Source organism: Salvelinus sp. IW2-2015, linkage group LG5 (genome assembly GCF_002910315.2).
Source record: "Salvelinus sp. IW2-2015 linkage group LG5, ASM291031v2, whole genome shotgun sequence".
Taxonomy (NCBI): Eukaryota; Metazoa; Chordata; class Actinopteri; order Salmoniformes; family Salmonidae; genus Salvelinus; species Salvelinus sp. IW2-2015.
In genome coordinates this window covers 30,397,464-30,420,673 of record NC_036844.1, presented here as the reverse complement: position 1 = coordinate 30,420,673, position 23,210 = coordinate 30,397,464, and the positions used below count along the sequence as shown (strand labels likewise).

Here is a 23,210-nt window from a genome sequence, read left to right as displayed (position 1 = left end):
GTAATTTTGTAGTGTAACTGTAGTTACAGTGCAGTATTACTGTGCCACATTTTACTGCAGTGACTACTTTTACTGCGGTTTAAAACTGCAATGTTTTTTGTAAGGGTGGAGTTAGTTCCACTTGGAGTGAGAATGGTATAACAAAGGACAGGTTATGGTTAAATATCATTACTTAATATTCTACTCATTTTGGTAGACAGAGAGTCACATATCATCTCTGTGCATAATATACAAAAACTAATGATAAACTGGTTGCACTTCATATTCCAATTCAACATCCAATCCAGCTTCCTCTTGACTTTTTCCATTCAAATTCGAACTCAGATTATGGAACTGACTTGGTATTTTCATGGCATGCTGTATAGATCTCAGCACCCTGCTCTCCCCTCGGGAGATATTGGATAAATGTGTGTGTTCGATGCCCTGTAGTCTGTCCCTTTAAGTACTCCCAAGTCTGTGTCCCTGCAAAGTAGTTGTATCAGACCACCTCTCATCACACTAGCACAATTCACAATGGAACCAGGAGTGAATGGTGTAGAGTTACCATCAATGGAGCTGTATTGCGATAGGAACACTGGCCAAACAAGGTGAATGTGTACAGCAGAACTCCTAACACCAGCTAAGATTGCTGTCTTGTCACTCAATCGGTGTCTATTTTCTTGGCTGTAACAAATGGTAACTGCTGACGCTTGGCATTTCTTCTAATGTGCACAGCACTCTGTTCATAGTGTCTGTAATTATGTTATATTTCAAACAACAGTTGAACCTAGTTTATTTTCTTGATAAAGAATGATTCATTAATTATCCTCTTGGCTGTTGATATCTGATAAGTTTGACGCTTTTCAAAATAGGCTTGAACACGTGCATGTCTATGTTCTGATTGACTAATGTGCTTAGTTGGAGAAATCCCAAAGACTATCTACTGACTTTACTCACTCCACTCTGTCATAATTTTTAGATAAACATTCTAAGCTTCTGGAGCTCTTTTCTCACTTCCATTTTGACGCTCGACATCACGTTGGCATTCTTCTGTATCACCATGGGCAACTATAGCTCTGGCCTTACAGTGGGTAAGACATGTCATCATTCTCAAATCCTTTCTTATGTTCCTTTTAACTCACCTATGATGCTTTAGATGTACCGAACTGTCATCAATGGCAAAACAATTTAGTACTGCCTGACACTCTGTTTTTGACAGCCTGTTGTTTTGCTCCACCATTAATTATGTCTTCAAATCAAGTCAACAATTTGTCTAATGCGTCTGTTGGTTTGTTTTATTTCTCCAAGACAGTGAAGATTTTGAGTCACACAGTGTTTCAGTCACACTGAACCAATTGGCAGCACGTGTGGCGGATGAAAGATTTCAGTCACAGATTTTTTCACTGGTATGTATATTTGTACACTGATGTCTATGGCTATCTGGTTATTATTGTGGAGTAGTGCAGCATGCTAGAGGGTTGTTTATTGTTTCTGAGGAAACTTTTCAACTACTCACTGTGTTCTGTTTGTGTCCCATTTGTCCTTGAGTTAAATTTACCTAATTTGAGCTGGCAAGATGGCAGACAACACAAACGTACATTTGATGTGTGTTAAATTGAAGTATTCCATATACTATAGTCATTAAGGACTACAGATCAAACGACCACAATATTACCATAACTACATGTACATGTAACAGGATATATGTCAATCAAAATAACAAAATCCTTCTTCTATCAATCCTCATGTTTCTGTCTGTGTTTGCTTGTGTCCTCTCAGGCTCCTCAGTCTAACCTTGACTTACAGGAAGAGGTACAGGTAGCCCCTACACAGGTGGGTGAGACGCAAGAGAATGAGAAAGAGGACCTGGACCTCTCCTCTGTCATATCACTCATCAGCAGCCTGGCAGCACCTACAAATACCCCAGTGTTACCTGTAATTCAATTTTCACCTTACTATGCATGCTGCCCAATGTCAATGTGGTCTATAGAGTTGCTTATTCAATCAATATTGTTCCATCAAAACATTTACACCCAAAAGGATCTTCAGCATGCCTCTTGAATTTGTTTGACCAGTTGTGCTGTTGTGATGTGTCGTTGGACAGGTGGTTGAAAAGAAGCCTAACCGGACTTCAAGGCCAACAATGCTCTCCTCCTCATTATCCACTGGTGCCAGTGCTCCACACCCCTTTTCCACACTCATCCCTGGGGCTCTCTCAGCTATCCTGTGTACTACCCTGCCCCCTCACCTTACCTCTGACCCCAAGCCCAGGAGAGAGCCAGGTGCCCAGGGCCAACTGACCCTCGAGCAGCTGCGGACAGAGCTCCAGGACCTAAGGGATGAGGTCGAACTGATGAAGAGCCAACACAAGTAAGTATTTTTTTTATCTGTGTGTGCAACTACAGTAATGTCTTCTATTGTTACAGTATCTCTGTTTGTGCAACTACAGTAATGTATTGTATTGCGTTTTCTAAGTGTGCCACTGATTTAGGATTTCTCTTTATGTGTTAGCAAAGAGATTCAACTGCTGAAGAATGAGCTGGATGAGGAGAAAAGGATTCGCTTGTCATTACTGTAACGGTATTCGTCGTCTGAAGAAGAGGAATCATCGGACCAAAGCGCAGCGTGGAAGGTGTTCATGCTTGTTTTATTAAAACTGAACACTATAACACAAATAAACAAGAGAATAACCGAAACAGTCCTGTAAGGTGAAAACACTAAGCAGAAATTAACTACCCACAAAAACCATGTGGGAAAAAGATACCTAAGTATGGTTCCCAATCAGAGACAACGATAGACAGCTGTCCCTGATTGAGAACCATACCCGGCCAAAACAAAGAAATAGAAAAAAGAACATAGAATGCCCACCCAAATCACACCCTGACCAAACCAAAATAGAGACATAAAAAGCTCTCTACGGTCAGGGCGTGACAATTAGAGGTACTGTAGGTCTGTCGGTAGACGTCTGCATATGATCCAAGTACTGAATACATCACTCTATCAGATATGTACCTAACAGAGATTAGGGGTGTACCTCCACATTGTATTAGTGATACATTTTATTACATTAACTTTTCCTGACTTACAGGACCAATGCAGTTTTTTTTTACATCAATATTAAATAATTTCTGGGTAACAATATAGTACCTTACTGTAAGTTTTCCATTAAATGTACAAAAATAGCAATAATTTAGCTAGGACTGTCTGGGAGTGGTCTGAGTGGGGAGGGGGGAATCTGAAAGCTAGCTCTCGGCAGAGTGGTTTGTAACTCTCTTTGTTATTAGTTTATTAACCAATTTACCACCTGGTGATGTCACCAGGTAAGTTGAAACTCCCGCCCAGGCAAACCTGCTGATTAGAAGGTCCTGTTTAGATTGTATTTTCAACCAGAATAACACTAATCAGCTGTTGTGCAATATGATACAAAACACAGACAAAACTGAATTTTGACTGTACTGGGCTTTTAAGACAAATTTCTGTTTATTACAAGTCAGATTGATTTCTTATCACGGTACAGTGCTAGCTTGCTCTTGTGTCCACTTGATGTTACCTCTGGGTCTCATGTCTGTGTGTTGTCTTGTGTCCCAGATGGACGTGGCACAGATGAAGAAACACAAGTCTAAATAAGCAGGCAGGCTCAAACAGCATGACATCACCAACAATGCCAGAACAAGTGGTAATCTGTCTCTTAGAATCTTCTCTCAAAATTAAGTATCAATGAAATCCAGGAATTTGCCTTATAGTATCAATCATTTATGAAACAACAGAAAAACTATAGTGAATATTTTTTAAATATAATTAATAATGAACAATCTTTGTTGTCTATTTGAGAAAAGTTGATGTAACAAAAAAAAACGAATGAGCATCTTGTACAAAAACATTTTATATTTGCTTATTATGTGACATTTTTTATAAAATAAAAACAAGCATGTTCTTTAAGTCAAGTGGTTTAAAGTACATTTTCAATTGTATTGGGGTCATTCCACCAATTTGGTGTAACTTGGTCAAATTTCTTTTTGATTTCACCTAACTTTAAGTGCCAAATTAAGTAACAGGGTTGATCATAACAGGGTGGGGCTTTACAATGAGGGTGGAAACTTGGAGAAATGTTGGGGTCAAGTCAGTTAAAATCTTCCAAGAAGTCACAGAGGGTGCACAGAGGGAGCACAGAGGAACATGTCAAAATGCTTAATTTTGGCACTTTAGCAAGTCTTTATATATATAAAAAATCTGTATTGAATTCTCCACGTGATGTTTAAAAAATATATGTATTTAACCCCTTATTTTTGGCACTAAACAGTCTAAGCCCTGACTAAGTGTGTGTGTGGGGGGGGGGGGGMGGTTCTACTAAGCTATATGGAATCATTTTAAGGTCATACTAAGGATCATTTAGATATTAGATTTAGAATTGTAAAAAATATTTAAAACAATTATTTGATGAACATTTTTATTTGGCCTTACTGCTATTAGCCCATACAAATGCATTGAATAACCAATTCACTACACGGGGAAAAACAGACAGCCCCCCCCCCCCCAAAAAAAGAATCTAAAGGAAGTTTGTTCTTAAATGTCTGTCGTATATCTGAGAGATATAAGAAAGAGCAGGGAACATGTATTTAACCCTTATTTTTGGCACTAAACAGTCTCAGTATATACTTCCATAAAATAAATTCAACTGGTACCGGGGGACCTTCAGACAAGTCTTGTGAGGTCCTAGAGCAAAACAACTGATATTTACTGACAGACGAGTCCCAAGACACTTGTGGGGGTCGTAGAGCAAAACGGAGAACACAATCGTGTTCGAGAGAGTCATCTTTCCGTAGAGGGGTTAAGATATCAAAGGGATACAAAATGCACTCTTTTTGTGTAATGACCCATTGACGTGGCTCTCATTCCACATGTATTCAAATGTATTTACGTTAATAAAATATGTATGTAGTAGTGGTTTCCCAGAGATATTATACCACACAGTGGTCTCAGTGATACAGACACAATCATCATAGTACTTTTTAAGAATTAATAAATGAATACAATATATCATTCATTAAAATCATCACACTTGCATGCATTTACAATGCTCTGGACTCATACTAGACTTAAGCCACTGAATACAAGGACCAGAGGGTGAGTAGCATGTAGGCTACCTGGGTCAACCGCCTCACTCCATTTACCCAGAGAGCCATCAAATGGCCACTGATGACTCTCTACATCATACTGTGTATCTGTTATTGTCTCAGAAGTTGGACTCCTTACAGGGGATGGATCTGAAGGTCACCTCTCTGTTGTCCTCCAGGAGAACGTCATAGCGGCAGAGAGGCCTGTGTGTGAGAGAGGGTGACATGGATGATTTAGTAAAAGGTACGAGAAGTAAGATGAGAGGTGAAAATGTTATGCAAAATGCAGAGAGGAAACAGTGTTTTCACATATTGTTAAAGCTACTATATCTCTCCTCTCGCGAATCGGTACTCAACCCGGACCTGCCTATCTCACAGCAGTCAGTTATTCCTTGTCCTTGATCCCAAGAGGCCTGTAAAAAGGCTTCTTTGCCTTGACAACAGACTGGTCACAGCTTGGGTCTGGACTAAGCCTCGGTGCCAAGGGCCTTACCGAATAGCGAGCGATCCTACCTCACCCTCTTGTGAGCAGGGCTTCTACCGTAAACATTAAGTACCAACCTCTCCTTGCCTGGCTAGGACTAGATTGAGATACTATACAGACTCCTACTAATGCTTTACCTTTGACAGCTGGGTGTGGAACCATTTCTAGAAACCAGGACTCTTAACGCCTCCAGCCAGAACTGTCAATAGGCTAACTGAAATGTTTTGTTGTTTTAAGAGGGTCTTTGAGATTCTTGCTGTAATTAAAAGCGCTATACAAATTAAATCTTATTATTAATATTATTTATTATTATTATAAAATCCTCAATCAACTAACTAGAACAAAAGTCCTGAGTAAAACGACATGCACTTGTCTGACTCTTTAATTTAATGGAAACAGGTTTGGAAATAATAAAACAAGTTAATTAAAGGTTTCACAACAGGTTTAAGAAGTCCATGTGGTTACATTTATTCACATGTACATGACAAATGCAGTATTTATTTGACAATACATAATGCTTTTGGCGCCTTTAACTACATCTCTTTAGGCATTTTTTTATTGTGTTGACTGTGTTTCTGAATGTTTAATACACTACATGACCAAAAGTATGTGTACTCTTACTTGTCGAACATCTCATTCCAAAATCATGGGCATTAATATGGAGTTGTATTTATTATGGATCCCCTGCCAAGGCAGCAGCTACTCTTCCTGGTGTCCAGCAAAATTAAGGCAGTTCATACTATTTTAAAAACATAACAATACATTCACAGATTTCACAACATACTGTGTGCCCTCAGGTCCCTACTCCACCACTACCACATATCTACAGTACAAAATCCATATGTTTGTATAGTGTGCGTGGTATCGTGTGTGTGTGTGTGTGTGTGTGTGTGTGTGTGTGTGTGTGTGTGTGTGTGTGTGTGTGTCGAGTGTGGTGTGTGTGTGTGTGTGTGTGTGGGGTGTGCATGTGCTGTCTGTTGCCTATGTTTGTGTTGCTTCACAGTCCCTGCTGTTCCATAAGGTGTATTTTAATCTGTTTTTTTAATCTAATTTTACTGCTTGCATCAGTTACTTGATGTGGAATAGAGTTCCATGGGTCTATGTAGTACTGTGCGCCTCCCATAGTCTGTTCGGGACTTGGGGACTGTGAAGAGACCTCTTGTGGCATGTCTTGTGGTGTATTCAACATGTCAATACCTCTCATAAAAACAAGTAGTGATGAAGTCAATCTCTCTGTACATCCAAGGGCCAGCCGTGCTGCCCTGTTTTGAGCCAATTGCAACTTTCCTGTCCTTTTTTGTGGCACCTGACCACACGACTGAACAGTAGTCCAGGTGTGACAAAACCAGGGCCTGTAGGACCTGCGTTGTTGATAGTGCTGTTATGAAGGTAGAGCAGCGCTTTATTATTGATTTACTTCTCCCCATCTTAGCTACTGTTGTATCAATATGTTTTGACCTTTTGCTACTATAACAGCCTCCACTCTTCTGGCAAGGCTTTCGACTAGATGATGGAACACTGTTGCGGGGACTTGCTTCGATTCAGCCACAATAGCATTAGTGAGGTCGGGCACTGATGTTGTGCGATTAGGCCTGGCTCGCAGTCGGCATTCCAATTTCTCCCAAAGGTGTATGATGGGGTTGAGGTCAGGGCCCTTTCCAGGCCAGTCAAGTTCTTCCACACCGATCTGGATAAACCATTTCTGTATGGAGGTCGCTTTGTCCACAGGTGCATTGTCACAATGAAACAGGAAGGGGCCTTCCCCAAACTGTTGCCACAATGTTGGAAGCACAGAATCGTCTAGAATGGCATTGTATGCTAAAGCCTAGCCCGAACCATTAAAAAAAGCCCCAGACTATTATTCCTCCACCACCAAACTTTACAGTTGGCACTATGCATTCGGGCAGGTAGTGTTCTCCTGGTATCCGCCAAACCCAGATTCGTCCGTCGGATTGCCAGATGGTGAAGCGTGATTCATCCCTCCAGAGAACGCGTTTCCACTGCTCCAGAGTCCAATGGCGGCGAGCTTTACACCACTCCAGCCGACGCTCAGCATTGCTCATGGTGATCTTAGGCTTGTGTACGGCTGCTCGGCCATGGAAACCCATTTCATGAAGCTTCCCGACAAACAGTTCTTGTGCTTACGTTGCTTTCAGAGGCAGATTGGAACTCTGTAGTAAGTGTTGCAACCGAGGACAGATTATTTTTACGTGCTTCGGCACTCAGTGGTCCCGTTCTGTGAGCTTGTGTGGCCTACCACTTTGCGGCTGAGCCGTTGTTGCTGCTAGACATTTCCATTTCACAATAACAGCACTTACAGTTGACCAGGGCAGTTCTAGCAGGGCAGAAAAGGTGGCATCCTATGATGGTCCCACGTTGAAAGCCACTGAGCTCTTCAGTATGGGCCATTCTACTACCAATGTTTGTCTATGGAGATTGCATGGATGTGTGCTGAATTTAATACAGCTGTCAGCAACGGGTGTGGCTGAAATAGCCGAATCCACAAATTTGAAGGGGTGTCCACATATATATATATAATAGTGCATTTTCCTAGAATAATTACGGACCATAGCCCTTTGTCCTTTATGTTTAAGCTCAAAAGCAAAAACATAGCAATTTAACACAATGTTACTCAACACAGAAAGACATGTTTTTGGAAAAACATTTATACAATGAAGTATGCCCAACTATTGTCTGGGAATCTGTTAAAGCAAGAGACTGTATCATGTCTTACTCTTAACATGAGAAAAAGAAGACCCATATAGAATAATAGAACAGAAAATCCACGACTTAGAAAGAAAACACAATTTGGATAGAAAAGTTGAAACCCTTCAACAGTTGGAACACTTTGAAGCTTGAATATAACACAATAAGCACCCGATCTGCAGAGATTGCTGCCATCAAATCCAATAAGTTAAGAAAGAGGAAGAGGAACGTCCCATCTACTGTATAACATTCAAACCAAAGATGGTAGCATAACAATGGATCCTTCTAAAATGAACTCGGTCTTAAAAACATTCTATCACAAACTGTATCAATTTGAAAAACAAAAGTTCATAGGAGGATATAGTCAATTTCCTTAAGGCTGTTTTACCAATTATAAGTGCACCAGAGAAAATGTATATGGATAGAAACATTACCCCATGTGAACTATTGGAGGCCATCAATAATCTACAAATTGGGAAATCTCCTGGTAATGATGAATTCCCAGTGGAGTTTTATAGACATTTTTGTCCCAAATTATTAAAGCCAATGTTACTTATGCTCACAGTAGCACTAGAAAAAAAATGAACTTCCCCAGTCACTATGTTTGGCTACAATCCTGCTACTTAAAAATAAAGTAATGCAGAGCCTTCCGCCCAGTATCAATTTCGAATGTGGATTACAAAATCATTGCTAAAGTATTGGCTTTTCGCAAAGAAAAACATTTTTAGTTGATTCACTCAGGTCAAATAGGGTTTTCAGACAATCGCTGCAGTTTTTTCAATATAAATACATTTACATTTTAGTCATTTAGCAGATGCTCTTATCTTGAGCGACTTACACTTACAGTAGTGAGTGCACACATTTTCGTACTTTATAATTCGTACTTTATAATCCATCATTCCATATGGTGTAATGTGCATATTTGGTGGCTGTCTTAAAAATGTTTGGTTTTGGTCCGGTTTTTATTTAGTGGATTGAACTATTGTACAAATTTCGCCAAAGTGTCTATACAAACAAATGGACAGATGTCTAAATCATTTAAGTTATCAAGAGGGACAAGACAGGGATGACATTTGTATAGTTATTTATTTTCTCTAGCCACAGAACCCCTAGCATCAATAATTAGAAATCATGGCTCAATCTGGGGCATAGAGATTGGTGGAGGTCAACATGTGATATCATCGTATGCAGATTACATTTTACTTTATTTATCTGAACTAGAACATTCTCTGTCATTTATTTTCCTACTGTTGGACACCTATGGTGGTGTATCAGGATTCAAAGTGAATTGGGAGAAAACTGAAATAATATATATTTCTACTTCTCAAGCTTAGAAAGTACATTTAAGTGGAAATGGACAAACACACATATGCAATACCTGGGTGTACTTATACCAAGCAATCTGGAGGAGGCATATAAAATCAATTACTCTCCTTTAATAGATAGGTTTGAATCTGATGTCCAGCGATGGAGATCAATTCCATCCAACCTTTTAAATAGAATAAATGGCCTGCTCTCCAACTTTATTTGGAATGGAAAACCTCAAGAGTCAAATTGACTGTTTTAAGCTTACCCTATAAAGCTGGAGGTCTTGGACTACCTCATATGAAGATGTATTACTGCACAACTGCGTTCAAAGGACAGCAGACTATCCTTGTGCATGGAGCAGTATCGAAGCCACAAATGTAATACTGTATGATCTAAAATATACTTACTACTTCGGGTCCATGGCGTTGAAGAAAAAAACAGACAATCCAACAATCAATAAGACTGTTGAACAATTAGGCTAATTGACATCATTTGAGTCAAGTGGAGGTGTACCTGTGGATGTATTTCAAGGCCTACCTACAAACTCAGTGCCTCTTTGCTCGACATCATGGGAAAATCAAAAGAAATCAGCCAAGACCTCAGAAAAAAAATTGTAGACTTCCGCAAGTCTGGTTCACCCTTGGGAGCAATTTCCAAACGCCTGAAGGTACCACGTTCATCTGTACAAACAATGGTAAGCAAGTATAAACACCATGGGACCACACAGCCGTTATACCGCTCAGGAAGGAGACGCGTTCTTTCTCCTAGAGATGAACGTACTTCGGTGCGAAAAGTGAAAATCAATCCCAGAACTACAGCAAAGGACCTTGCGATGATGCTGGAGGAAACAGGTACAAAAGTATCTATATCCACAGTAAAACGAGTCTATATCGACAAAACCTGAAAGGCCGCTCAGCAAGGAAGAAGACACTGCTCCAAAACCGCCATAAAAAAGCCAGACTACGGTTTGCAACTGCTCATGGGGACAAAGATCGTACTTTTTGGAGAAATGTCCTCTGGTCTGATGAAACAAAAATATAACTGTTTGGCCATAATGACCGTTGTTATGTTTGGAGGAAAAAGGGGGAGGCTTGCAAGCTGAAGAACACCATCCCAACCGTGAAGCATGGGGGTGGCAGCATCATGTTGTGGGGGTGCTTTCCTGCAGGTGAGACTGGTGCACTTCACAAAATAGATGGCATCATAAAGAAGGAAAATTATGTGGATATATTGAAGCAACATCTCATGACATCAGTCAGGAAGTTAAAGCTTGGTCGCAAATGGGTCTTCCAAATGGACAATGACCCCAAGCATACTTCCAAAGTAGTGGCAAAATGGCTTAAGGACAACAAAGTCAAGGTATTGGAGTGGCCATCACAAAGCCCTGACCTCATTCCTATATAAAATTTGTGGGCAGAACTGAAAAAGCGTGTGCGAGCAAGGACGCCTACAAACCTGACTCAGTTACACCAGCTCTGTCAGGAGGAATGGGTCAAAATTCACCCAATTTATTGGGGGAAGCTTGTGGAAGGCTACCCAAACGTTTGACCCAAGTTAAGCAATTTAAAGGCAATGCTACCAAATACTAATTGATGGTTGTGTGTAAACTTCTGACCCACTGGGAATGTGATGAAAGAAATAGAAGCTGAAATAAATCTTTCTCTCTACTATTATTCTGACATTTCACATTCTTAAAATAAAGTGGTGAATTTTTACTAGGATTAAATGTCTGGAATTGTGAAAAACTGAGTTTAAATGTATTTGGCTAAGGTGTATGTAAACCTCCGACTTGAACTGTATGCATAGTCACTTTACCCCTACCTACTTGTACCAATTACCTAGACTAACCTGTACCCCCACACATTGACTCGGTACCGGTACTCCTGGTATATAGCCCCGTTATTGTTACTTTTTATAATTTTTTACTTTTGTTTATTTGGTAAATATTTTCTTAACTCTTTCTTGAATTGCATTGTTGGTTAAGGGCTTGTAAGTAAGATTTTCATGGTAAGGTCTACACCTGTTGTATTCGGCGCATGTGACAAATAAAGTTTGATTTGATTCTCAATACCATTAGTATTTGGGAAAATGTACATGAATTCATGAAGTGGATAAAAACCAATATAGCCAGGTACCACTATTTGGAATAACCCCACCTTACATCCAGTGTTTAATGACAACACCTTTAAGTTCTGGTTCCAAAGTGGCATCGTGAATTTTTTAAATCTCTACTGCCATTCAGTCAATATCAAAAAAGAGTTGTATTATTCAAGGGAAATTTCTTTAAGTTCTTACAACTCTGGCATCTAGCACAGAAAAAATACTGAAAGAAGCTGCTACAACAAAGAAGTTGATTGAAGTTATATTAAGGGTTTATTAAAACTCTACCTGATGGTTCAGAACATATAAGGGAAAAATGGGAAACAGATCTAAAGAAAGAAATTGAGGAGAACCATTGGTCACAGATATGTGAAAATGTTCATACCTGCCCTACAACCTAAAAGATAAACTAATGCAATTTAAGATAAGCTATAGGACTTACTTCACTCCTGCCAGAAAGCATGTAATGCACCAAGAAATGTCACATCTGTGTTAGAGATTCAAAAAGCACAAAGGAAATCTATTACATATATTGTGACAAACTGACACCATTTTGAGATAATGTATGTCAGGGATCATAAACTAGATTCAGCCACAGGCCAATTTTTTTTCTTGAGCAGATGGTCTGGGGGCTGGAACATAATTACAAATCATTTGTAGACTGCAAATCGACTGCAACAGTTATAATATAATTTGATTAAAACAATCATTTCAAACCTTGCGTACATTTGTATACGATCACGTGCTTTCTATTATGCATCGGAATACTTGGCCACAGATTAACAAAATTAAAATAAATTGGAGCTGATTTCCTGGTGTTTTTACAGTCTTTTATGTCCAACAATTAAAAAAAATATATATTTATTTATACAGTATATACAGTACCAGTCAAAAGTTTGGACACACCTACTCATTCCAGAGTTTCTTTATTTTCACTATTTTCTACATTGTAGAATAATACTGAAGACATCAAAACTATGAAATAACGCATGGAATCATGTAACCAAAAAAGTGCTAAACAAATCAAAATATATTTCATATTTGATATTCTTCAAAGTACCCACCATTTGCCTTGATGACAGCTTTGCACAGTCTTGGCCATGAGAAACAAGATTCTCTGATTTGATGAAATCAAGATTGAACTCTTTGGCCTGAATGCCAAGCATCACTTCTGGAGGAAACCTGGCACCATCCCTACAGTGAAGCAAGGTGGTAGTAGCATCATGCTGATATTTTTTCAGTGGCAGGGTCTAGTCAGGATCGAGGCAAAGATGAACAGATCAAAATACAGAGAGATCCTTAATGAAAACTTGCTCCAGAGCACTCAAGACCTCAGCCTGGGGTGAAGGTTCACCTTCCAACAGGACATCAACCCTAAGCACACAGCCAAGACAACGCAGGAGTGGCTTCGGGACTAGTCTCTGAATGTCTTTGAGTGGCCCAGCCAGAGCCCGGACTTGAACCTGATCGAACATCTCTGGAGAGACCTGAAAATAGCTGTGCAGCAATGCTCCCAATCCAACCTGGCAGAGCTTGAGAGGATCTACTGAGAAGAATGGGAGAAACTCCCCATATACAGGTGTGCCAAGCTTGTAGCGTCATAGCCAAGAACGCTCGATGCTGTAATCGCTGCCAAAGGTGCTTCAACAAAGTACTGAGTCTGATACTTTTTGCTAATAAATTAGCAAACATTTCTAAAAACCTGTTTTTCATTTGTCAGTATGTGGTATTGTGTGTAGATTGATGAGGGGGGAAAAACAACTTAATCAATTTTATAATAAGGCTGTAACGTAACAAAATGTGGAAAAAGTCAAGGGGTCTGAATATTTTCCGAAGGCACTGTATGGAGACTGTTTAGTTAGATACCTTTTTTTTTTAACATGTATTTTTCTTATCTCTTAGATATAGGATAGACACTTCAGAACAAACTTCCTTAACATTTTTGGGGTGGGACTATCTGTTGTTCCATGTAGTGAATCTGTCATTCAATGCATTTGTATGGGCTAACAGGGCTTAGACTGTTAAGTGATAAATAAGGAGTTAAATACATGAACAAAAAAAAACATGTTTCCTGATCTTTCTGGTATCGCTCAGATATAGGACAGACAAGACTTCTCTTAACCCTAACAGCTAGGGCTAGCTAATGTTAGCGTTAGCCACCTAGCCACTTAGCTAACGTTAGCCACAACAAATTGGAATTCGTAACATGTCATACGTTTAGCAAATTCGTAACATATTGTACGTTGTGCAAATTTGTAACTTATCATACTAAATGGATTAATACATACCATACGAAACAGCACTGTACGTACAGCACCATTCTCAGAAAGTCCTCAACAGTACAGAACTCCAAATGGACCAATTTTGGATGGGTGCACTTACTGTATACAATGATTTATGTGTGTCTCTAAGTGTGCATATGCTATCTCCCTGGGTATAAAACCTTGCTCCTTTTTTAACATACGCTGCTTTTCAAATGGAACATATAACATTTCTATAGTATACCTCAAACTGCAGATACACAGGATGTCATTATCTAAGTATAATTTCCTGTTGCAACAACAGACTTTTAATCTTCTCTCAACCCCAAAAGATCCCTTGCATTGGCAGTATTCACATTTTACTTCACACAAGGTTTATTTAACATTTCCAATTTTAATCAAATTATAATTGCTATCAACCTTTTCCAACAACACGAAAGGGAAAAGTAAAAGAAAAGGTGCCACGTAGAAAATAGGTCACACGTGATAGAAGCTTTAGAGGAAAGAGGATGTGACGAACACTGACCTGTCTTTGCGCTCCAGGTGTGTGAGACGGATGCGGAGCACCCGTAGTTTGTACTTAGGTTTAAATGCATTCACCCTGGAGAATTTGATTGAGATCTTGTGGACTTTCTGAAGGTCTTTTTCAAACTGGGCCAGTAATCGGGTCTCTGAGTACTTCTTAAAACTGGATGCTTTACTGAAGAAGGAGAGCATATGAGATGTTAATGAGATTCCCCAGAGTGTATATCTATACTGTATGTACAGTATGTGTTGTTTTGGTAATGATACAGTGAGTAAATAGTTACTTACTGGTTTATTGTTGCCTCTGTCACCTCACTACCATTGTGTAGTTTTATGGTGATGTAGCCCCAGCGAGTATCACGGTTCCATGTTACAATGTCCACCCAATAGTTTGTCTCTGAGAGAGAGAGGTAAAAAAGTACATACATTCATTTGATTTCCTCTGACCAATGACCTAGTTACAGATCTCTGTACGTTTCCATTCATTGAATAGGCACAGCAACATATTTTTTAACAACTTTGACAGAGCTCTTGTTAGTCTTGCTATACTGTACGTTTTGCCTGATCATTTAAAATAAGCCAGGGATGCAAAGCTAGACCAGGAAGACCATCACAGAAAAATGACTGGCCATTATGTACAACAGTATTCCCGGCAAATCTCTCTTTAGAGGTCAAATGTGTGTGCAAGCTGATGATTATCCTCTTACTGCAGTATGGTGTCTGTTTATTGGTGGTGAAGAAAGCCTTGGTTTGCCGCAGAGGCACCAGAGACTCCTTCCACTCTATGATGTCATAACCTGAAACAACAGATAAAACAGCCATGTTATGTCTACGTGAAGGGACACTGCATTCCAAAACAGATTGCGTTTCACATTGAAGAACTATGGTTGCTATTGGACAGGCATGTGAAAAGATCTGATGTGATTGGTCAAAATAGCAACTAGTGTGATTTAAAAAAAATCAGAATTGGGCTGCATGTGTAAGTGCAGCCTATGTGTGATTCAGTAATGTACATTCGCTTAATTAAGGCCTTGATTTTGGCGAGTAGGTAAACTATCACATCTTTACGTGATTAAAAAAAGCTTTTAATGAGATGAAACTCATGAATCTAAGGGGAGTTAGAGGGCCCACCAAATACAGGGCATCCGGCAGGTTTGAATTGATCACAGTCCATGCAAAGTCCGTCCAGGAAGTCAGTGTAGGAGGTGCAGGGGAAGGCCCTGATGTTACAGGTCCGGTTCAGGGAACCCAGATAGAGGAGCACTGATCTCTGGTGGTCACACTTAAAATAGCTGGACCCTGGGAGAGTAGGAAGGGGAGAACTGAGGATGGATTTAGAGGTAATCAGTGATGTATTTACCATTACAGGAATAAACTATGTGATACACATGTTGAATTCATATCTTATGTATCAATCGAAGGACGGTCTCTTACTAAGCGACTTACCTGATAAGATGGTCAGTGGACAGCCAGGCTGGTCGGCTCCACCGTTAGCATAGAAATCAATGTGGCCCAAAGGCTTCCTGAAACCAAATGCTGGTAACGCACAATGAACACGTGACAGAACAGGAAACACATCACATGACTACATGATTCCCATTGTATTAAACCAAACAGGCAAGCAGAGGCACATACCGTCCATGTCTGTGTGCACAACGTCCACAAACTGTGCATCTGTAGGGTCCAGACGATCCTCAGGGGGTTTCCCGTTGAACTGAGGCCCCGCTGGATCTACAGCTGATCAGGTCAATATCAGATCAGTACAGATGTAGGATCTTCATTTTATCACTCTTTGCAAACTTGTAGTGTATTCAAGGTTTAAAAAGGCTTCTAAAGTTTGTATCCATAATAAAAACGACAAAGAAGAAACAGAAAATCTATTCTAACCTGTGATCCTCCCAATTTTGCCATTGAACTTGGCTCCAACAAAGCCTGTGATGTGAGCTCCTAGACTGAGCCCAATCATATGGATGGAACTAAGAGAGGCCCCATTCTCCTGACACAGACAAAACAGGCAAAAGAGATACTACACTGTTAGTACAAAGTAATACATTTGGCCCTCATCAAATATGTTCGGTATTCAGACTAAGCACCCATTCTTAACCTGCATGTTTCGGATGAAGGCAGTGAGGTTGTCCGCTGTATCTCGTGAGTAGGTCACAACTTTCAGGTAGTTGATATTGGCAGCTCCGTGGTTCCAGTCCACCACCAGGACATTCATGTCTCCGCGGGCCAACAGCTGCTCTATGATGTTATTCAACCAGTTGGGCGGAGCGCCCGTAGGACGGTAGCCATGAACGACAAAAGTGGTGGGCTTGGTGAGGTTGAACTGGGGCTGGGCTGACAGGTTATGGTGGGACAGCTCCTGACCACAGGTCAGATTAGCTCTGGTGTACAGCAACAGCTTCACATACAGACTGGTTCCAATGATAGCGTGATAAAGGTCCAGATAAGTGAACACATCACATTCATGGGCTAGAGACAGGGTTAGTCAAGGGGAAAGAGAGAGAGTCAGAAAGAAGAAATCACCATCATTGCTGATTGGGAAGTAACATAAGCAGCCTTTCCTTTAAGTGACTGCTTACACAGCCTGTTTATGTGATGATTTAAAGTTTCCAAATGGTCGGCCAATAGCTGGGGGGGTATTATTTGATGTCCCCACCCTATGTGTAGCACAGTTAAACTGCACTTAATCAAGTGTGTATGTATGTGTGTGTGTGCATGCGTGTGTGTAAGGTCACCATACCTCTATATATTTCAACAGATCCCAGCAGCAGTGCCAGGAACCACCAAAAGATCATCATTCAGTTCTGCAATGGTTACAAAATGCCATAAAACAGGGTGAATCCCTTTCTCCAACTATTGTAAAGTAACACTATTTGATTGTACATTAACATGGTGAGACCAGTTGACTGAGCTGGATAGCTCTGTCCCTCTCGCTTACATTGTGTGATTATGGTGAATTTGTGTACTACTGGGCATGCCGTGGTGCTGCATTTGCTTCACCGCATCAATAATGGCATGTGTAAGCTTGTAAAGTAGGCAAAAGAGGGAAGATTTCAAAAAGCGTAAGTTCTCTAAAGCTAGTGAGCTATTTTTGATTGCAATTGAGAAGTATCCCCCAATTGTCACTGGAGAGTCACTCTGTCATCAGAACAGCTCATGGACATAGGTTGATACTGAAGCAGCACTCTGGTCATGTAAATGTAATGACAGATCAGCACTAGGTAATTTACTAGGTAGTTTTCTAATCATGATTCTGCAGTGTGTGGCTTTCTTCATTGTTACAATAAAATTAATGAGGAGATAGGAAGACATTCTTCCTGACTGATCCTGCATTCAACTCGAATAGTGATAGGCATTACTGATGGGCATTGATATGGCAAGTATCAGATGCATTTTTTCTAACAGATGTCAATATCACATTGGTTTGAATGAATAACATTGTGTGGACTGTGTGGGCTTCACTTCAAAGGCTTGTGAAATTCAGACAACTGCTTGCTGATTGCCCATTGGGTCAGGTATGAGTGTTCTGGGGTCCTAACCTTCCCAGTCAGTTTGAATACAATGGGAAGGCATCAGCAGGCAGTTAAGTATGCTAAACTGAGAGCTGGTGAGAGGGTTTGTGATGGCCGGAACAGTCATGTATGCTCTCTTACATAAAAGTGTAGGTTAACAGCAAGGATAAAACAATATCTTGATATGCCTTGCTCAAACAATAATGATATCATATTGCATTATTGATATTGGTGCTCACCACTAAGACAGCACGGACACCTTCTTAATTAGTAGCACAGATATAAGCACATTATCATTGCATTCTTTGGAACTCAAGTGACAGTAACTTCCAAAGTTGCCTCACCCTCCCGGCTACAGTTTCACTTCCTGTTTGTATGACAAAGGGATCCAATCTTTGTCTTAGTACAGTTTTTAATAAAAACATATTCCTAGGAAACGTGTAAGCCTATAGCATGCATAAAAGTAAGTGTGTGTATGTGTGTGAGAGAGAATGAGAGAGAGATAATAAAAAAGGAATTTGGTAAAAGGAAAAAAATGGTTTCAGACCACCATAACCTAATGCAGTAATAACACCTTTGATCTCCCCTGTGACAACGACACTGCTTGGCCATCAGTGTGAAACCTTGTGGTTAATCCTTGTGGTTGTGTTCAAAACTTCTTGGATGTGGTCATGTACTGAGCTGGATTGTCGTCAAAACACAAAGCTAATAATCCACACAACCGGGAGCCGGTTAGATGACTGAATGTAATGTAAATGTTGAATGGCTTCAGTGCAGGTAGATTGTAGGTTTTAATATTCAGTAATTAGAAGGGGGGAAAAGGTTAAAAGTAATCCACACAATCAGAAGAACAACGCCTGTACATGTTGCTCACAGACAAGGTGTTTTATTTATATTATTAGACCTCACATGTTTACAGTAATAAAAACCCTGCTGTAATGCCATTCTCCATAGTGTACATGCTGTAGTCTGCTCTGCCAACAATCTACTCTATTATAGAATAATAATACTGCTGAAGAAGCTTTAAAACCTGATTCAGGGAGAAATATAGGGAGTATGAGAGAGATAAGCAGAGAGGAATTGAGACATTGTGGAAGTCTTACCTTGTTGTTACCTTGGGAGCACTGGTTCCCTGGGCTCAGTGTGTCAAGAGATCCAGAGCCCTCTATTCATGTCTGCGTGTCTGTGTTCACTAGAGAAAGTAAGAGGTGAGACCACAGAGCGATATAAACTCCCACTGTTCTAGCCTGGCCACACCCCCCTGCCCAAGGACATAATTTGACACATTCCTACTCAGGTTGCTGAGATAGCTATCTAGCCCTTTCACACGTACCATCATACATGGTGTGATCGTTCTACAGTGGTCCCTGAAGCATACGATCACACCCCGTGTGATTAGAACACTCATTTAGAACGCTCATTTAGAACGGCCAGTTTCGAATAACGCAACAATCAGCATTTGAGCTGGCCACACTTTTTTCAGAAACTATTTACACAAACACTGTCGTCACAAAGTTATGTCCCGAATGTGAGCAGTTTATTTTTGGATGCAATGTTCAGTTATTCACAAAAGTGTATATATAGCATAACACAATCATCCTAAACGGAAAAATGTAGGCTACATTTGTCCTAGCGCTAACTGAGGAAAGATTGAGCAACACAAGCGGTCATATTTTCTAACTCTCGGCTGACATAAACTACAATATGAATTAGCTAATAGCAATTACTATGTATAATTAATCACATCAAGCGTGAGCTCACTGTTGATCAAAATATTTGAGTAAAACACTTTCTAGAAATCGAAAGTAATCCGACGATTAGTTTCAGCACGCAGCCAGGCTTTTTCCCCTCACAGAAATCAAAGATAAGACAAGATGAGTTTGGTCTGTTTATAGTATGCATGTTGAAGGTGTATGTCGTCTACCATCGTTCACATCCCACATTCACTTCCTGAAGTTCTCAAAAAATGAGTGAACCCTTACTCATTTTGCTATAGCATCTTTGGTCCGACAGACGATCAAGTGAAACCCAGCATGCATTGTATGTCAACAAACATGGCTCCACACACATAGCTGGAATTAGCTTAGCTCATCATAATCAGTACAACCTTCCAAAACATTATTTTACACACATACTATGTGCCCATTACAATCTATGCAAAAATAATCGGAATGCATGATTTATCACCGGTAATTGAAAAACGTGAATGAAATAGTAAATAGTAAATATATCAATAATACCACACAAAACATTTTCTGATAGTGATTTATTGATACAAGTGGCGCGTGCTGGCAGTCAACCACGTAACCTCCCACTCTGAGCCATTCAGTGTTGTTATGTATGTAGCTAGTGAGCTAAGCTGTAGCATTAGCAATGTCTTTCAAAAGGAGACAACTCACAAATAAAGAAATTCTGGAGATAAAAAAAAAAATCTGACAATGAGTCTGAAAGTCAGGAATCAGATTCTGACAGTGACAGAGGACCCCTTGTCCACTGACAAAGTCCCAGTTCCATTAGAAGATGCTGGTGGTGATGGTGGCAGACTGACAGTGGATGAAGTACAGGAGTTCTATGGTAGCTGGAAGGCTGCCAGCCATTTCACCCCTCCTGGCCCTGCTGATTGTGTAGATGAGTCCCAGTCTGTAGTGCAACGCCCCTTGCCATTTCCATCAGAGGCAGAGTGCTTCAAGTTGTTTCTGACAGAGGAGCTGGTGGGAAACATAGTAGAGACCAATCGCTATGCCTTGGAGCTACAGGATAAGAGAGAGCAAGGAGTGGGGGGACAACCACAATTAGTGAAATGTATACATTCCTGGTGACAGTAAAGAAGAACTCCCTAAGAGAATACTGAAGCAGAGATCACATTTTTGCAACTCCTTTCTTTGCCACCCTCTTTTCCCAAGACTGCTTTCTAGTTCTGCTGCTATGACTGCATTTCATCAACAACGCTACTACCATCCTAAATGACCCGTTATACAAAACAAGAAATGTTAACAGCTGGCAGTAAAGTGCCATGACAAACGAGACGTCCATGTCCTCTCCACTGTCCATACAGCAACCATGTCGGCCACAGGGAAGGTGGACCACCTGACGGGAGAGAGAAACAAACCAGACAGAGAAACATCAAACCAGACTGCGTGCTTGACTATTACCTCAAAATGGGGGCAGTGGATAAGGCTTACATGATAGACAGCTTTGTGAATGCACTCAGAAAACGACCAAGTGGTAATAGATATTTTCAATTTTTCCAGGGTACGTCAAAATACACATGCAATACTTCTGACGCATTTAGCATTGTTTTACAGAGCTAATAGAAAATGTAACTAGCTACATAAGCACGATTGAATATAACACCATAAAGGTGGTAACGTTTACCTAGCGTGTCCGCGGTTATAAGGAATATACACAAATATATTATGCTCCATACACACAGTGAGCTACAGTAGAAACGGTATAAACACGACACAAACTATTATAACGTAATTAGGCACTTACTTTGATAGAAACGCAGTCTGGATTTGAAGATGGGTGTCTGTAGTGACGCCTCTAGCACTGAGACGCTTGGTCCACTTGAGTCATAAAGCCAGGGTAGCTTCAAAATACAACACATGCTAATACTTCCCTGACGCAATTAGCATTGTGTTTCCAGAGCTAATAGAATAATGTAGCTAGATACCTAAGCGTTGAGTATAACACCAATAAATGTTATGAAATGAGTAACGTTACATCTGCGTGTCCGCGGTTATTAAGGAATTATCCAAAAACATGATGCTACAGTGGAAACGACATAACACGACATGCAGAAAACTATTAAACGTAATAAGGCACTTTGATAGAAACGCACACATTCCAAAGTTATTATTGGTAACGGAAAAACAACTTTGATTGCGATGCAGGCGACAGGTGGAAAATATGAACACGTGTATGCAGGACGGCAGATGAGTAAATGACTTGGCTGGAGATCACTCTGTCATGCTCTTTGAGTTCGAATAACAGACTGGAAGCTTCAAAAGGAGGGTGGTACTTGGAATCATGGTTCTTCTCTGTCAATCATGGTTTAGCTGCAAGGAACACGTGCTGTCATCATTGCTTTGCACAAAAAGGGCTTCCAGGCAAGGTATTTGTAAGATTGCACCTAAATCACCCATTTATCGGATCATCAAGAACTTCAAGGAGAGCGGTTCAATTGTCGTGAAGAAGGCTTCATGTGCCCAAGAAAGTCCAGCAAGCGCCAGGAATCGTTCTCCTAAAGTTGATTCAGCTGCGGGATGGGGTACCACCAGTAAGAGCTTGCTCAGGAATGGCAGCAGGCATGTGTGAGTGCATCTGGCAGCAGTGAGGCAAAGACTTTTGGAGGATGGCCTGGTGTCAAGAAAGGCAGCAAAGAAGCCACTTCTCTCCAGAAAAACATCAGGGACAGAATGATATTCTACAAACGGTAACAGGGATTGGACTGCCGAGGACTGGGTGTAAAGTCATTTTCTCTGATGAAATCCCCTTTCCGATTGTTTTGGGCATCCGGAAAAAAGTTGTCCGGAGAAGACAGGTGAGCGCTACCTATCTATCTGTGTCATGCCACAGTATATAGCATCGCCTGAGACCATTCATGTGTGTGGTTGCTTCTCAGCCAAGGGAGTGGGCCCACTCACAATTTTGCCTAAGAACACAGCCATGAATAAAGAATGGTACCAACACATCCTCCGAGAGCAACTTCTCCCAACCCTCCAGGAACAGTTTGGTGACGAACAATGCCTTTTCCAGCATGATGGAGCACCTTGCCATAAGGCAAAAGTGATAACTAAGTGGCTCGGGGAACAAAACATCGATATTTTGGGTCCTTGGCCAGGAAACTCCCCAGACCTTAATCCCATTGAGAACTTGTGGTCAATCCTCAAGAGGCGGGTGGACAAACAAAAAACCACAAATTCGGACAAATTCCAAGCATTGATTATGCAAGAATGGGCTGCCATCAGTCAGGATGTGGCCCAGAAGTTAATTGACAGCATGCCAGAGCGGATTGCAGAGGTCTTGAAAAAGAAGGGTCAATACTGCAAATATGGACTCTTTGCATCAACTTCATGTAATTGTCAATAAAAGCTTTGACACTTATGAAATGCTTGTAATTATACTTTTGACAAAAATATCTAAAGACACTGAAGCAGCAAACTTTGTGAAAATTAATATTTGTATCATGCTCAAAACTTTTGGCCACGAC

The 23,210-nt window shown here is 40.5% G+C and overlaps 1 protein-coding gene across 5 annotated transcripts; it reads right to left on the bottom strand.

Moving 5' to 3' along the window:
- Window positions 1–2,607: 2,607 nt before the first annotated feature.
- LOC111964280 (lipase member H) lies at window positions 2,608–21,613 on the bottom strand. 5 transcript variants are annotated; one of them, XR_011479940.1, is made up of 13 exons: window positions 21,491–21,613; window positions 19,099–21,082; window positions 17,224–17,287; window positions 16,582–16,952; window positions 16,365–16,473; window positions 16,113–16,214; window positions 15,924–16,013; window positions 15,609–15,776; window positions 15,185–15,274; window positions 14,766–14,874; window positions 14,479–14,652; window positions 3,409–5,297; window positions 2,608–3,376 (listed from the first exon to the last, which is right to left on the bottom strand). XR_011479940.1 is itself a non-coding variant. In XM_070443689.1 (13 exons), the coding sequence occupies exons 4-13, from the start codon at window positions 17,279–17,281 to the stop codon at window positions 5,213–5,215; spliced, it is 1,356 nt and encodes a 451-aa protein (XP_070299790.1). In that variant the 5' UTR covers window positions 17,282–17,287; window positions 19,099–19,187; window positions 19,329–21,082; window positions 21,491–21,613; the 3' UTR covers window positions 2,608–5,212. The 5 variants fall into 5 exon arrangements, 4 of the variants coding, with proteins under 4 accessions (XP_070299790.1, XP_070299791.1, XP_023843877.1 ...); XM_070443689.1 differs by having other exon boundaries at window positions 2,608–5,297; window positions 19,099–19,187; window positions 19,329–21,082; XM_070443690.1 differs by having other exon boundaries at window positions 2,608–5,297; window positions 19,099–19,187; window positions 19,757–21,082.
- Between the last annotated feature and the right edge of the window lie 1,597 nt (window positions 21,614–23,210).